Source organism: Accipiter gentilis, chromosome 8, assembly GCF_929443795.1.
Source record: "Accipiter gentilis chromosome 8, bAccGen1.1, whole genome shotgun sequence".
NCBI classification, from domain to species: Eukaryota; Metazoa; Chordata; class Aves; order Accipitriformes; family Accipitridae; genus Astur; species Astur gentilis.
The window spans coordinates 39500267-39516277 of NC_064887.1; the positions used below are offsets into that span (position 1 = coordinate 39500267).

The 16011-nt window shown below is 64.7% G+C and overlaps 1 protein-coding gene across 1 annotated transcript; it reads right to left on the reverse strand.

Annotated features, from left to right (window-relative positions):
* Nucleotides 1-1176: 1176 nt before the first annotated feature.
* Nucleotides 1177-12089, reverse strand: MKNK2 (MAPK interacting serine/threonine kinase 2). Its single transcript, XM_049808031.1, is given in 14 exon segments — nucleotides 1177-3668; nucleotides 3966-4009; nucleotides 4101-4265; nucleotides 4364-4432; nucleotides 4434-4559; nucleotides 6229-6324; nucleotides 6553-6608; nucleotides 6988-7092; nucleotides 7191-7264; nucleotides 7842-7921; nucleotides 8943-9040; nucleotides 9203-9304; nucleotides 9506-9587; nucleotides 11944-12089. Coding segments are annotated over 14 exon segments (1413 nt in total). The 5' UTR covers nucleotides 11992-12089; the 3' UTR covers nucleotides 1177-3400.
* Between the last annotated feature and the right edge of the window lie 3922 nt (nucleotides 12090-16011).

Genomic DNA, 16011 nt, shown 5'->3' on the forward strand with positions numbered 1-16011 from the left:
TCGAGTTAGTTGGCTGAAGGAAGGGCAGGGAGGAAGGAGAGGAAGCCAAAACACTTAAAATTTCCAGCTTAAAAAAAAAATAAAATAAAAAAAAAAATCTTTTTGAAGTTTGTTTCCAAGACAGATGCTCTATGGGGGGGAAAGGCTTTGAAAGAGGAAGAGGAGGAAGAAGGACATTGGCAAGAGGGGTTAGCTGGTGCTGGACCATGGGTCGGGAGCATCTGTCTGGAAACCACCTCGGGAGAGGCACTGGCAGCGGGGAGGAGATGTCCGGCGCCGGCACGAGCATCTCCCCAGCCGGCCTGGTGCAGTGCCAAGTCCTGCACCGCTGAGGCACCCATGGGTCCCCAACACCGCTGCGAGTCAGGTCGAGAGGTGTTTTAGAGTCGATCCCTCAGCTCTAGAGGCATTTAAGGATCCTCTATAACGCACAGACCCTGCCACGCACGCCGCACACCAGAGCTGCTGGGAGCTTACCATCCCGGCGGCACGGGATTCCCCCACCGAGTGCTACGTCAGGAACGCCGGGTCCACGATAAAACCAAACCCCCGAGCCGAAACATGAAGCCAAGCCTGAGCCAAGCAACCGGCAAAGAAGTCAGATGCTCCCCGGCACGTCCATCCCCTTGATGCAAACACCCACAGCATCTGCCAGCTGCAGGCATCCCCGGCCGAGGATACCCACGTATCAGAAAAGTGCCCACAGGGACGAGCTCCCCGCACAGCACGGGTCACCCAGGCCACGCGCCAGCCTTCAGAAGAGTATGTGTGTCTATCTATATATATATACATACATATATATATATATATATATGAGATGGGTCTTACATGTGGGAAGAGGGGGAAAACTTGATGTTTGCCAACAAAAGCACGGGGGACAAAAAAAAGAAAATTTTTTCAGAGACATCCCCCCACCATCCCCTTCCCACGATTATTTTTTGTTTTTTTTTTTAAAAAAGGCTGCGGCGTGCAGCATTAACGATAGCTTTCACAATACCAGCTCAAGGCATCGCGTACTGTACATCATTCAAGTATTTCTTAATATAAGACAACAAGGAATTATCTACAACTGATAAAACAAAATAAGCTATAAAAAGTAACAATGTACAATCAAGATGGATTTTTTTTTTTTTCCTTTAAAGGAGGCCTCTCCAGGGTGTCCCAGTGCCTGCATGAGGGGGGGGTGTCTCCCCTCACCACCACCTCGCTCCTCCCCACCCTGCACAGTGGGACCAAGAGCACCCAGGGGAGAGGGCAGATCGCAAGTGCAAGGCAGGGTTGTTTGTTTTTTTTTTTTTTAGGCAGGGGGGCGGGGAGCCCCCCTCCCCAACCCACTGATGCCGCTCGGCAGAAGGGCCTGGAAGGGTGAGAAAAGACGGTCCCTGCCCCAAAACTCCATCAACACCCGAGATCATCATCTCCCAAGATAACTCACACACACCTCCCTGAAACAAAAAACAACATATATTGCATAGTATTGCTGTCAGCAGTCTTAAAATAAAAAGGAGAACTTTTTTTTTTTTTCCGAGACAGTGAGTGTCTTCAGCTGAAGACCCAGGGAATTCTCTTCCCCAGCTCAAAGCAAGCTCCCAAAGCCTTCACCTGTGCACACGATGGGCCAAGGCTGCTTTTTCAAAATATAAAGCTCAAAGCATCGAATTGGAAGGGAAAGAAGATTGCTAATGAAGGAGGCACCCTCCCTCCCCGTGGGACATGGGCAAGGCAGCGGGTGCAGCTCGGTGGCACGACCCGTGGCCATGCCCATGGTGGGGAGCAGGTTTTCTGCTCTGGCTCGGTGCAGGGGGTGTTTGGAGGAGCTGGAGACCAGCCCGACTCCCAAGCACGGGCACCGCTCGCTCGCCTGGACGGATCCAGCCCTGCGCGGCAAAAACCAGCCAAGGGCCTCATCCCGATTCAGCATCCCAAGTCCTTCCCCCGCGTGCATCCCCTCCCTTCCCCAAAGCAAGCTCCGAGGAGAGGGCAACGCCACGCATGCAGATGCACGAACACACACGAACGTGGACGCACACACGCGTGAACACGCACGCCCAGCTCTCCCCAGCCGCCCGTCGGATCCCGCGCTGCCCAAGGCGCTGCTGTCCTGACCCCAAACCCTCCAGCCCCACATCCCAAGCCCTCCCCAGGCTTCTCCCCAGCGCCGTGGCCCAAGGGTGCCGCCACCAGCCCGGTCGCTCACCCGCCGGCATCCCCGGGGCACTCGGCACCCTGCGCGCCCCCAGACCCTCCTGCCACAGCAGCCTCGGGACCAGCCCGAAGCCACGCCAGGTCGCACCGCCCTGCAGCGGGTCCCAACGCTCTTTAAGGTGTTGGGGGGTCCTTTGCTTTCCAGAGAGCACCCTGCTATTCCCAGAGGGATATTTTGTTGTTGCTCCAGCTGTCCTGGAGACCTCATCCCCTCTTGCACCTCCACAAGGGCACAACCGCTGGCAAGCAGCCCCTCCGAAAATGGGTGCGACACCCGACCGGCACAAGAACGTGGCCCCAGATGCCTGTGCATCCCCCCCCAGCTCTGACCTTACCCCCGGGGAGCCACCAGCCAGAACGCAGGAGGAAAGGAAGACATTTCTCTATGCCCTGTAGAGAAGCACAGCTAGCAGTTTAAAACCAACAATAATTAAAAAAAAAAAAAAAGAAAAAAGAAAAAAGAAAATAAAAACGGGGGTGAATAGCTTATTCTGGAAGCAGGCTGCGGAGGAAAGAGGGTGGCTCGGTGGGATGGGGCACGGCTCCCTTGCTGGCACCATCTCTCCCCAGCCCGAGCGGTTCCCTGCACAACGCCCACCGCATCCCCCCACAAAGCACAGCCAGGGATGCCCCCGAGCACGGGACGGAGGGGCTCCCCGCACCCAGGAGGTGACTCCCGGACCCCCGGGAGGGGGTTTTTGTGGGATCTACCCCAACATCGGAGAAAGACCTGCAGCTCCGAGGGGAGGGACGAGGTTAAAACGCAACTCCCGTTGTTGAAAACGCGACCGAGGGTCTTTTGTTCACAGTATGAAATGAGCTGAAATCGTCAAAGCAGCCGCGGATACAAAGAGTCCTTTGGTGTCGGGGAGGGAGGAAAAACATGTCAGAAGAGAAACCAAGAGTCGGGAAACAAAAGTCCGTGTGTCTGTCAGATGTCCTTGAGTGTGCCCTGGGTGAAGCAACCTCACGCTTGATTTAATACCTTAAAAAAAAAAAAAAGATCTTAAACAAACCCTCCCACCCCCAGACCTACAAGATCAGCAAAACCTTGGAAACCAGCCACAGGGACGAGTCCTGATCTTGTCACTAGCCAGAAACAGTGGGGTTTTTGGGGGGTGGAGGGGTTGGAGGGGGGGAAGAAAGAAAGAAAGAGGAGGAGGACATGGGGTACAGCAGGTCCGAGGGGCACAGCTCAGGCTTGGTCGGCCACCAGGACCAGCGGGGCCACCAGGTGCTGCCCGGGGGCCACCGCCTTGGCCAGGCTGCTCTTCTGCCGCCGCTTGGCCAGCTTGGACTCGGAGGGGGGGGAGAGCTGCATGGCCCGTGAGGTAGCTTTGATGATGATGGGTCGTGCTTCCTCCTCCGCCTCCTCCTCCTCGTCCTCGTCGCGCCGTGTCAGCTGGCGGTTGACGGCGATGGCCTCGGCGGCAAAGGAGGTGAGCTCTTTGGCACTGCTGTTCCTGCGGGGGAGGCAAGGGCTCAGGGTGGGATGCGGGGAGGCTGGAGGGAGGTTGGGGTCAAATATCAGTGTGTCCCCCCCCATTTGCATGCCACGCCGGACCGGTCATGCACCAAAAACGTGGCTCGAACCCAAATCACATGCTGCAACCGCTGCCCAAACAGCGAGAGCTGTGGCAGAGCCCCCAAAAAGCAGCAAAAGCGGAGAGCAGCCACCGCTGGGGAGAGAAGCCAGGATTTGGGGGGCTGGGATATGCCCCCCACACACACCCCGCCATCCCAGGCCCACCCGTGCTCACCTCTGCAGGATGATGGGGGTCGGCAGGGTGTTATCCGGGGCACACTGCAACGAAACGCAGCCAGTCAGAGCCGGGTTTCCCCCATCCCGGTTTTTGGGAGCAGGGATCTGGGGGGGGGGGGACAGCAGCACTCACCCCCTGCACCCAGGGGTGCTCCAGGACCTGGGCCGCACTGAGCCGCTTCTTGGCATCTCTCACCAGCAGCTTGGAAATGAGGTCTTTGGCTCCGAAGGAGATGTGCGCCCAGTCCTTGTCGGGAAACTCGTACTTCCCCTCCTGGATGCTCTCGAAGAGCATGTTCTGGGGTGGGCAGGGGAAAGAAATAAAAAGGGCTGAGCCAGGAGCGGTGCTACCAAACCGGCGGCGGGTTTCGGCAATGCCGGGGGTCCCCCACGCACCTGGCAGGTGTGGCACGCCTCGCCCCGGTCCCAGCCGCAGTCGGAGCCGCAGTGACCCACGAAGGGGGGGGTACCCGCTCAGCATGATGTACAGGATGACGCCCAGGCTCCACAGGTCGCAGCGCTTGTCGTAGATGGATGCCTCCTCGTTGAAGGCTTCCACCACCTCCGGGGCCATGTACTCAGCGGAGCCGCACTGTGGGGAGAGGCAGGGGTGAGCCCCGGTACGGGGTCCCCAAAAGGATGGGGGAGCGATGGGGCAGATGCTGGCCGGTGGGACTGGAAATGGGGAGTTCCTGCCAGAACTATGGGGCTGTACCCCCTGAAATGAGGGTGCAGACCCTGCTGCTTCACAGGTTTGCTCCTGGTAGGGCAGATCACCCCTGCTGGGTTTCCCACCATCCCCAGCCACGCAGGGGATGCTGCAAGCCTGCCTCTCTGGGGGTTGCTGCCCCATTAAAAAAAAAAAAAAAGCCAAAAGGGGTGTAACCCCCTCCCAGATACCCCCACAGGGCAGCACCGGACCCACACCCCACAGCACCGCCGCCACCCAACCAGCTCAACGGGGCAGCATCCGTCCCATCGCCTGGGAGCGGCCGCAAAACACCGCGGGCGGGCGGCAGGGTCGAGCCTGCTTTGCCTGTTCCCCTGCCTGACGCAGGCAGGGCCGCCGGAGCTGGCAGAGGCACGGGAGCAGACGCGGGATACGGTGCCAGAGGAGTTAAAACCGATTGCAAGGAGAGGCAAGAGCCAGCGGCTGGTCCTCGATGGCTGCCGGGGCTCTGGGGCTTTCCAGCGCACGTGACCCGCAACCCACACGGGCCTCGTGACCAGAGCAGAAAAAAAGCTGCAGCCAGCAGATAATCACCCCGTAACGAGAGGCCTCCTCCTAATGAGAGGCCTCACCAGCCCCAACAGCTGATGCCACCGCAGGAAAAAAAAAAAAAACCCAACCGAAAAACAAAACAACCCCAAAAACCCCAATCACCCTGCAGCAGGGCTGTAACCCTGCAGGGACCGGGGCGGCTGCCCCCCCTCCGCTCCCATTGCTGAGAATGGGGAAACTTGGGACGTGTCAGAAATTCAGCCCCTGCCCCAGAAGGGTAAATGGGGAGGAAGGAGGGGGACCAGGGCGTTTTGGCCCCCACCTCAGTTGTTGTTGCACCCCGCATTGGTCAGGCTCTGCCCTTGCCGGCACGTGAGCACCCCAAAAACACTGGGGTGCAGGGCAACACCCTGCATGGGGGGGGTCTGCTGCTGTCGATAAGAGAAGCAGGGCTTTCGGGGGGGCGGGGAGGGGGGGGGTAGGCTTAGCAGCCCCCCTAAAGAGTGGGACAGCTCCAAGCACCATGGGGTTCACCCTGGAAGCTTTTGGGGTGTCCACCCTATGGGGTCTGCCTTGCATGCAAGCACCATCCCATAACTGGGGGGAGGGGGGGCAGCCCCTTCTCACCCAAAACCAGGGGAATCACAGCAGCCCCCCCCAGCCCCTCGCCTGACCCACTTCTCCCAGTGAGCACCAGCCTTCCCCCCCCCTCCCCGCAGCCGCCTCCACCAGGGTTGGCTGTTGCTAAGGCTCACGGCAGCCCGGGCTGCGTGCCAACCCCATGTGTGTCCCCCCCCTCGTCCCTGTCCCCCCCCCCCCACGTTATGTAACCACATCTCGCCTGCTGCCACGGGCTTGGGGGGGGGGGGGGGGACACACACAACACGCAGCATCAGCGACGGGAGCGACGAGCAGGGGGGGTGTCCGCATGCAGTGTTCCATGTCCCCCCACCCAAAGCCTATGGGGCAGCTGGGGGGGGGGGGGAGCCTCCCCAGGGACAGTTTGCCCCCCCCCCAGCCCTGGGGCTTGCATGCTTACCGGGGTGAGCAGCTCCGGGGTGGAAATGGGGGAGCAATCGCCGTTGAGTTTGATGCCGCTTCCCAGGTCAAAGTCACAGATTTTCACCGGGGAGACCTGGAGAGGCGGGAAGAAGTGGTCCGTGACCCCCCCCCCCCCGGCAGCCCCCCCAGGGGACCACAGCCTTGCTTTTGCACCCCAGCTGCTTGTTAACACCTGGTTTGTGTCCCACTTTGTACCACCCCATGTGCTACAGCAGCAGCATCCCCCATGGGGACCTGCCCCCCCCACCCCACCCCGGGCAGCACCCCCCTCTGCCCACCACCCCAGCTGCTCCCCCCTCACCTGGTCCGGGCTCTCACACAGAATATTTTCTGGTTTTAGATCCCTGTGTGCGATTCCTGGGGGGGGGGGGGAGGGGGGAGGGGGGGGGGAGAGAAGAGATGATGAAGGCAAAAAATTCCCCCCCCCCCATAAGTCCTCCGTGGTGAAAGGCCTGGGGGTGGCACAAGGACCCCTCCCTCCCCAACCCCAAATCACTGCCTGCGTCGTGGCAAAGGGCAAAAAATTGCTGCTGGCCCTGAGCCCCGACCGAACCGGAGGAACAGGCTTCGCACCACAAAAAGCCTCGTGATGCAGCTGAGCCTGACCCTGCGCGCCCCGGGGGGGTCTGACACTGTCATGTCCCGTCCCCCCCAACCCCTGGGCAGAAGGATGCGGGGAGGCAGCATCCCCCCCCACCCCCCCCCCCCCGGGGGAGGGCACGGCATCCCAGCTCACCTTTGTTGTGCAAAAAGTGCAGGGCGCTGGCGATATCCTGCACCACCACGCTGGCCTCCAGCTCGTTGAAGTGACGTCTCCGATGGATGTGGGTCAGGATGGAGCCTGCAGCCGGGTGACAGCAGAGTGGGAGTTCGTGGGGCGGTGGTGGGGGGGGGGGTCCCTGCTACCCCGGGCTTCCCCCTCCCCAGCACCGCACTCACCTCCTCTCATCTTCTCAAACACCAGGTAAAACCTCTCCTCCTCCTCAAAGAACTCGATCAGCTCCAGGACATTCCTGCAGGGACAGCAGCAGCAGCTCAGCATCCCCCCCTCAAAAAAAAGCCAAACCAACACCTTTTGGGCTCCCCCCTCCCCACAGCCCCCCCCCCCCCGCACCCCCAACCGGCACGGGAACCTGTGTGGGGAGGGGGATACAAGACAGGAAAATTGGGTTTCCAGTGATTGAAACCACACGGCCGGGGCCCCCTGGCCACATTCCAGGGGGGGGAGAGGGACTTTCGGCGCCCAGCTCCACTCCCTAATTGCTCGCAGACCCTCCTGGCTAGCTCGCCCCTCTCCAGAAACAGCCCCGCTCAGCAGCTTTCCGCGGCAGGACGGCAAACGCCGCGGCAGTGGCTCGGCTCGCCCCTCGGCATCGCTCCAACTTGGCCGCTGCGGCCCCCGTTGTCATGGCAAACCGCTTAACATCGCCTCGAGATGGTTCTGCGCCGGCCGGCGAGGCCGCGGGGAGGGAGCGCAGCGTGCGAGGGCGACCTGGCTGCAGCCCATGGGTGTCTCGAGCATCAGCCCGGTCTCAGCCTACTCCCCATGCCCATGGTGGGGCGGACGCGGACGGTGGCTGCCCACAGTACCTGTGTCCCTGGCACTGATACAGCATCTCCACCTCGCGGAAGACCCTGCTGCGGATGTGTCCTAGGCGCTTCTCTATGATCTGAAACAAAAAATGGGGGAGACTCAGGGAGAGGCACCGCTGCCGGGGAGGGAGCTGGGGCCGGCAACCATGGCACCCCACCCAGCCGGCACTGGGGACCCCCGGGGGGGCCGGGTGGAGCAAAGCAGGGGGGTGCCCGAAGGGGTTAAGGCAGCAGAACAGGCTGTTCCCGGCGGCAGTGCCAAGCCGCTCCTTCCCGGGGCCACTGCCAAGGCAAGGTCCATGTGACACTGCCGAACCCCGGCGCAGCCGCCCCGGTGGCGGAGAAGGGCCCTTCGCCCCAGCGGGCGCTGGCACGGCTGGTGCCACGGGGTGGGCAGGGGGTCCCCACCCACAGCCTGGCGGCGGGAGAGCTGGGTGCTCCCACTGGCCCCAGCCCTTCAGGGTACACAGAGCACCTGACTGCCATGCAGCCCTCCCCGCTGCCTCAGTTTCCCCACTGCGGCACCCAAAGGCCCCCCTGGGGCAATGGGAGAAGCCCAAGTTCCCCTTGCATTCGGCTGCATTTCGACACAGGGCTCATCCCAGCTCCCTCGTGCCACGGCCGAGAGCCTGCGGGGCACGGGGCCACGGGACCACCATCCCCAACCCCAAAAGCAGCTGGCTCACCCCAAACCCCTCCAGCACCCACACGCTCACAGGGGCATGGAGACCTCCTCCGGGCAAGCGGGAGCCGGCCACCCTGCTGGAACCACATGCCCCTGCTTGCCCCGAGTCCCCAGACGCGTTGCAAGCGTTAATTTAATCTCCCGTCTGCCCTAATTTACAGGGAGAGGAGCGTGGCTAAGGGGGTTGACCAAGGTCCCGGAGCTGGGCGGTGGCAGAGGATGGTGTGCCACCTGCACAGCCCGGCCACGCTCCTGCCCCTCTCCTTCCCCTCTGGCCCACGAAACTGTCGTCCTGTGCCAGCACCAGATGGTCATAGGAGCTGGGAGAGCCCGAGATGGGGAGGGCAGAAAGGGAAACTGAGGCAGGGGGTGGAAGGGAGCCGGGTCCGCAGCCCCGAGCGACAGAGCTTTACCTTCACCGCGTACTCCTTGTTGGTGATGAGGTTAACGCAGGACTGGACTCTGGCATGGGCGCCTTCTCCCAGCACCTCCTCCTGCAGCTGGTAAACATCTGGCAGGGAAGAAGTCGCCTGAGCTGCCGGCACCACCGCAGCATGGGACACCACTGCTGTCCCTTCTCTCCGGGCTGGCCCCGAGTCCGGAGACGCCAGGAGGCCCCCAGCCCTGCTGCAGGCTGGGGGTGACCCTGGGGTCCCTGGGCAGCCCCGCTCACCTTCGAACCTGCCGGAGAAGCTGTCGGTGGCTCTGCAGCGCTTCTTCTTCTTGTTCCTTTTCTTGGCGTCAGGGATATCGATGGGTTGACTTGAAGGCATGTCTGTGCCAGAGCAAAGCCACCGGCGTGAGTCACCCCCGTCCACCCTATGCTCCCCCAGCATCACCACCCTTGGGGCAGCTCCCCAAAGCCTTCGGGAAAACATAAAGGGCCAACATTCCGGGGTCCGGGATGGATGGAAGAAGGCCCCCCACCCCAGGGACACAGCCCCACGGGAGGGCACCCACAGCACCCGCAGCTCACCGGGACGGGGCGGGCACTCGAAGTTGAAGACGGGCTCCAGGTGGTTGGACTGGTCAAACTCCAGGTCAAAGGGGTTTTGTCCCTGTGGGGGCCAAGAACAGGAATGAGATGGCAGCCGCTGGATCAGCCGCTACCAGCCGCCTGCGCCAAGCCCAGTACGGCCACAGAGCCCAGCACGCTCCTGGTCTTGGCATACGCTCGGTTCACCCGCCCCACCGGTGCAGGACACCGGCTCACGGTGCTGCTGCTGGAGGGATACGGCAGAGCCCCAGGCAGAGCCAGAGGAGGAGGAGGAGAAGGAAGGCTTTGACCACATCTCCTGATGGGGATGGCACTGCAGGGTCATGCCTCCACGCCAGCAGCCCCAGGCCAGCGCACGGGAGATGATGAGAGGGACCAGGGCCGCCCGCACCAACCCAACCCCAGGTCTCCACCCAGACCTGAACTCAAGTGAAGGGGGGAGGAAGAAAAGCCACAGGGCAGGACGGGCTCCAGAGCCACCACGCCGCATCCTCCCGGCTTCCAGCAAGGTCAAGAGCGCGCTCAGCCCCGCTCCGGTCAACGTCCTGCCTGCCAGGCTGTGAGACACCTGCGACCTGGCAGGATCAGGCCCCACTCGAAACCCTCCCTGCGCCCCGGATGGGCGAAGGGCACGGGAACAACTGCCTCCCCCACCCCAAACCCTAGTGGCTCTGGTCCCCAAGGGGACAAGGGGACCCCCTGCCCCCCCCCCCCCCCCGCCCCACCCGAGCCACCCCACAGCAGGACGGGGAGCACCGGGGGCACCCAGCCGGGGAGGCGAAAGGGCCCCGTCCTCCGCAGGGTTACGAAATCTGTTTGGGTGGAGGTGGCAGCTCCCGGCGGCGTTCCCAAACCCGCCCCGGTGCCCTGGTGCCCGGGCCGGCTGCCAGCCCCAGTGCGTCGCAGGAACAGCAAACCCCGGCCACCGCTGCCAGAAACAGCCAGAAAGCGCCTGTTTACTGACAGGGTGGCTCTTGGGGGGGGGGGGGGGGGGGCGAGGAGGTCCCCACCGTGGTGTGCTGGGGGGGTGGTGTCACACCAGAAGCACCCCCCCACCAAGCACCACTCCAGATCTCTGGGGCCAAAACTCTCCTGCCCAGCGTTTTGCCAGCTTCCTCCCCACAAAAAAAAAAAAAAAAAAAAAAAAAAAAAAAAAAGCTGAATTTCCAGAATGCAGCATTGCCCTTCAGCTGCCAAACCCCCCCACCCAGCCCCGGCCAAAGGCCCCTACGTCAAGGCAGCCGCCCCCCCCCCCCCTCGGGGATGAGCAACTCTGGCCCAAGTCCCTGCACCGTGGGCAGGATGAGGCCTCCCGGGGAGGTACAGGGGGGGCACACGGGGGGCACTGGGCCCTGCCAGCTGCCGCAGCACCGACACACAAAAGGTTTGGGGGATGGGAGGCGCGGGGCGGACGCTGCGCACCGATTCCGTCAGCACATCCGAGGTGTCCCATGTCCCCCCTGTCCCCGTCCGTCCCCCCCCCCCGGTCCCCAGCCACCCAGGGGGGGGGTGGTGGGGAGGGAGGCAAACCCCAGCCAAAAGCCTTAAAAGCAGGATTAGGTGTCAGCTAAAATAAGCTGGGCAGGTTTCGGGTGAGCTCCCAGCATCCCTCGGAGCGCCAGGAGCCAAACTAAACAAAGATCCCACGAAGCTGCTCGGCCGCAAAGCCGGGACAAGAAGGAGCATTGAGGGGAGCGGGACCCGGCAGGATTTGGCCCCCTCCCGCACAACCCTTAGCGTGACAGCACCCGGGATGGACGTGACGTGACGGCACCCTGACCACCCCAGGGTGCAGCCGCAGCCCTGGGCCGGTGGGTGCTGTGCTGCCAGGATCTGGCCCTCGCACAAGAGGTTTTGCACAACAGGTCCCGTGTCAGGCTGGGCCTGGGGAGCCCTTGCAGCCCCCCCAACCCAGCAGCTCCCCACCCCCCCCCCCGGCCCCGCTGTAGTCCATCACCCTGCTTGCAGATTAAGGGAGAATGGGTGCAGCTGGGGGGGGGGGAGAGAGTGCAGCCTACCCCCCCACCCCACGGGTGACCCCCGTGGGAGCTGCAGCAGAGCAAGCAAAGCCTTGCTGCAGCATCCCAGCACCCATCCGAGATGGGGGGGGGGGGGGCATGTCTGCAGACCCGACCCCCGGCAGCACCCTAACCCCCCGGGGTGGGGGGACAGGGGGGTCCCGCTGCCCGGTTTGGGTGGCAGCGTCCACGGCGCTTCCCTCCTTCCCGGGGGAGGGGTCTTTGGGGGGGGGGGGACGGCGGGCAGGAGGCGGCTCATCCCTGTGTGTGTGTGTGTCCCCCCCCACCCCAGGCAGGGGCTGCGGCGCAGAGCGCTGCAGAACGCAGGATCAGGCCGCCGCGGGTCCGCCCCCCAGCCCCGAATTCTTCCCCCCCCCCGGGAGGGGAGCAGCCCCTTACCTTGAAGGAGCGGTGGAAACCCGGGATCTCTGATTTCTTCTGCACCATCTTGCTGCGGGGGGGGGGCGGCGGGGGGGGCGGCGTTGCTGGGAGAAATGAGGAAGGGGGGAGGACGGGAAAAAAAAAAAAAAAATAACAAAAAAAAAAACCAAACAAACGGAGCGGGGGGGGGGGGGGGAGGGAAGGGGAGGGAGGCGGAGGGACGGGCAGAGCCGGAGGGGAGTCCGGGGGGTGGCCGAGACCTGCGGGGAGAGTGTGTGTGTGTGGGGGGGGGGGGTCAGACGGCTGCGTCTCCGCACAGAGCCCCCCCCCCCCCCCCCCTCCCCGGGACCCCCCCCCCTCCCCACCCGCCGCCGCTCACCGGCGCGGCCCCGCAGAGCCGCCGCCGCCGCTGCTGGTGGTACCGCAGCCCGCACCGCCGCCCGCTCCGCTCCGCTCCGCGCCGCCGCCGGGAGGGGACGCGCCGCCGCCGCCCCCGCCGCCTTTATAGCCACGGCCCCGGCCCGCCCCGCACCGCCCCGCACCGCCCCCGCCGTGCGCCGCCGCCCCGGGCACCCCCCCCCCACACACACCACCACCGCCCCCCCACGGCGCTGCGTCCCCCGGGACGGGGACATCCTTCCCCCCCCCCCCCCCCCCGGCACCCACCCGTGCTGCAACCGGGGACACAGGCACCCCCCTCCCCGGGGACACAAGCACCCCCCCCCACCCGGGAACACACCCCCCCACTGGGGACACAAACACACACACACACCCCCCCCCCCCCAGGGATACACACCCCCACGGGGGTAACCACCGGGGATACAAGTATCCTCCCCCGGGACCCGGACACCCCCCCGGGCACCCACCGGGGACACAAATACACCCCCCCGGGGACACACCCCCCCACCGGGGCCACAAACACCCTCCCCGGGCACCCCCCCCCGTGCTGCACCGGGGACACATACAACCCCCCGGGCACCCATTAGGGACAGAAGGACACCCCCCACCCCCCCCCCGGGGCACCCACTGGGGACACAAGCACACACCCCCCGGGCACCCACTGGGGACATAAGCACACACACCCCCCCCCCCCCCGGGGCACCCCCCCTTGCTGCTCCCGGGACCTGGACACCCCCCCCACCCCCGGGCACTCTCCTGTGCTGCAGTGGGGGATGGGGACACCCCCACGGGGGGCTCCCCGCACCCCCCCCCCCCCGCTTTGGTGCCAGGCACCCTCCTGTGCTACAGTCAGGGACAGGGCCACCCCCCCCGGCCACCCCCCACACTGCACCCCAGGGAAAGGGACACCCCTTGGGGTGTCCCCCCCCCCCCTGCACCCAGGGACGGGGACACTCTGGCTCCGTGTTCATTTTCTGCAGCCCCAAGGCTCAGGGCAGGGGGGGTGGGGGCTGGTCCTGACCCCCCCCACCCCTTAGCCCACACATGCCACGAGTGGGGCAGTGCTCAGCCCCACAGCCAGGCCTGCGCCAAGGTGGGGGGGGGCAAAGCAGGGCACGGGGTCACGTCCCTCCGTCCCTACAGGCCACGGAGGCCCTGCTGGATGCCACCAGCAGTGGCGGGGGGGGGGGACGACACACATTCAGAAGCAGGACCCCCAACTCCGAGCTCGGTGGCACCGTGGGAAGCCGTCACCGTGTGGGTGTCCCCCCCCATGCTCGCATGACGCCAACCTGAGCTGAGAACAGACGCGCTCGTTGCGCCCGAGCGGCAGCGCCGGGGCCAATGGCTGCCGCACCGCGGTGCATGACTTCACCAGCCGCGCCGCGCATTGGCTGCTCGCCCCGCTGCCGCCATTGCGTACCCAGCAGGCCCCCCGTTTCGCCGCAGCCGCCTCCCCCGGGGGTGCCCCACATCAATGTCCCCCCCCTCCATTCCCAGCGATGCAGGGCTCCCCCCCCCCCCCCAGCCCCGCCATCACACTCTGCCCCCCTCAGCAGCTTCTCCTCCTCCTCCCCGTTGTTTGGGGATGTTTCGCCGCAGGATTTGCAGCCCCCCCCCCCCCCCCCAAAAGCCACCGGTGCCACCCTGGCGTAGGGCCACTTCGGTGGGGTCCCAGCTGTCCCCGCTACCCCCCCCCCCTACCCCCTCAGGCCCCTCCGAACCTGCCCAAATTCCTGCTTTTGCCAGGCCCTGACGGCTGCTCCCACATCCCGCTCGCAAGCAGAGCAACCGGGGAAAACCAGGCACTCTGGACCTTTCTTTATTAGTGCTGCTAACGAGGGCTTCCCAATTAGCCCAGGCTGCAGGGGAGGGGGCAAACGTGGTGCTGCAGGATAGGGGGGGATTTGCAGGGTTTTGGCTCCCAGGGTTAGAGGAAGGAGGGGGGACGGGGACAAGGGACAGGGGATGGGATGGGGACGGTGCCGTGGGGCGCGCTGGCCGCTGGCACCCGTTGGGCGTCTCCGGCACAGGCGGAGGAGCCGCATGCCTCCAAAATTGTGCATGCCACCATGTAGGTCACCGAGCTGGTAATGACAGGGCGGCAGCGCCGGCACCCACAGCCCCGGGGAGGCCACCCAGGGGTGCCCGGCTCGGCGGGGACACCCAGGGTCGGTTGGGAGCTCACCCAGCCCACGGGGGTCCCCGGCAGAGCGGCCGCGCTCGCAGGCCACGTGCTCTCTGCGTGTGCGACGCACGCTCTCCGTGTAGTGGCTACATGTCATCTGCATGGCATCCGCATGTTCTCCACACGGGCGCTGCATCCTCTCTGCGTGGCTGGTGCGTGCTCGCTGCCCACCGTGTGCTTGCCGTGTGGCCCTTGTATGACCTCCGCGTGTTTGCTTCACGCCTGGCACGCGCTCTCCGTGCTTGCTGCGCGCTCTCTTGCACGCTCGCCGCACGTCTGCACGCTCACTGCACGCTCAGAGCGTGCTTACTGCACCCTCCCTCCGTGCTTGCTGCTCACACTCCGCACCCACTGTTAGCTCCCTGCACGCTCCCGGCCTTCTTTGCACGCTCACGCCGCACTCGCCGCACGCTCTCCGCGCGCTGCCTCCCACACCGTATCCCATCTCCGAAAGGCCCCGACCCGGGAGGTGTCGGGGCGATGGCCGGTGGGTGACAAGAGGCAGCGGCACCTGAGGGGTGGCTCCTCCAGCTGTGGGGCCGCGAGTGAGGTTTACAGCCAGGTGTGATGAGAGCGTCGGGTCTCAGGCTGCCGGGGGACCCAGACGCCCCCCACCCACGGCATCGGCCATCGGCACCCAGGGGACGTGCACCCGCGTGAGGCCGGACGCTGCGTGCGCGGCAGCCTGGCGTGCACAGAAGCCCACGAGCGCGTGTGCGAGGGCAAAGCAGGAGGTGGCAGGGCGTCGCCCCACGTGGCGTTTGCACCCACGCGTGCGTGCGCGGCCAGCACGCGTGTGCACGCACACGCAGGTGCAGCCTCTCCGGGTACGTCGCTGTGGAGCTGCGCGGTTGCCTGGGGGCCGGCTCGCACACGCACACACACGTACATACGTGTGCACACACGATCATGCCGCCGCCGCCCCGTGTGTTGGTTTTTTTGCCTGCACGCGTGTTTATCCCGGCGCATCGCCCGTGTTTCCCCGCTGGGGCCGGGGGGCTCTCCCCCTCTCCCACACAGCCCAGTGGATGCAGGATCCAGCCAAATTCCCCCCCCCCCTACCCCCCCGGAGACCAATCCTGGCTGTTTTCCTCCAGGCCTCCCCTGTAAGCGTGCATTTTCGGGGCCAAGGTGGGGGGGTCCTGCGCTGCACACCCCCCCTGCAGAGCAGCCCTCGCAAATCTGGGGCTGCAGCAAGTCCCCGCTCCGGTGGCTCCGGCTGGGGGGGGCACGCCTGCCCCCAGCAAACCCACGGGCGGTGGAAGGGGCCGTGACCGCACCTGGTGAGAGGAGGCTTTGGCAGCTCATGCAGCGCAGGGCATCCGAATTTTTTTCAGGGAAACATGGATTTTAATGCATTTGATGTCACCCAGCTGCTCGGCGGGCGCTGAACCCCCCCAGCGCTCCTCCCTCCTCCTGATGATCACATCCAGCATCCCCAAAGCCGGGGCTGATGGCAGCGAACCCAGCGTGCCCCGTTTTTTTTTGCTGGCATCCAC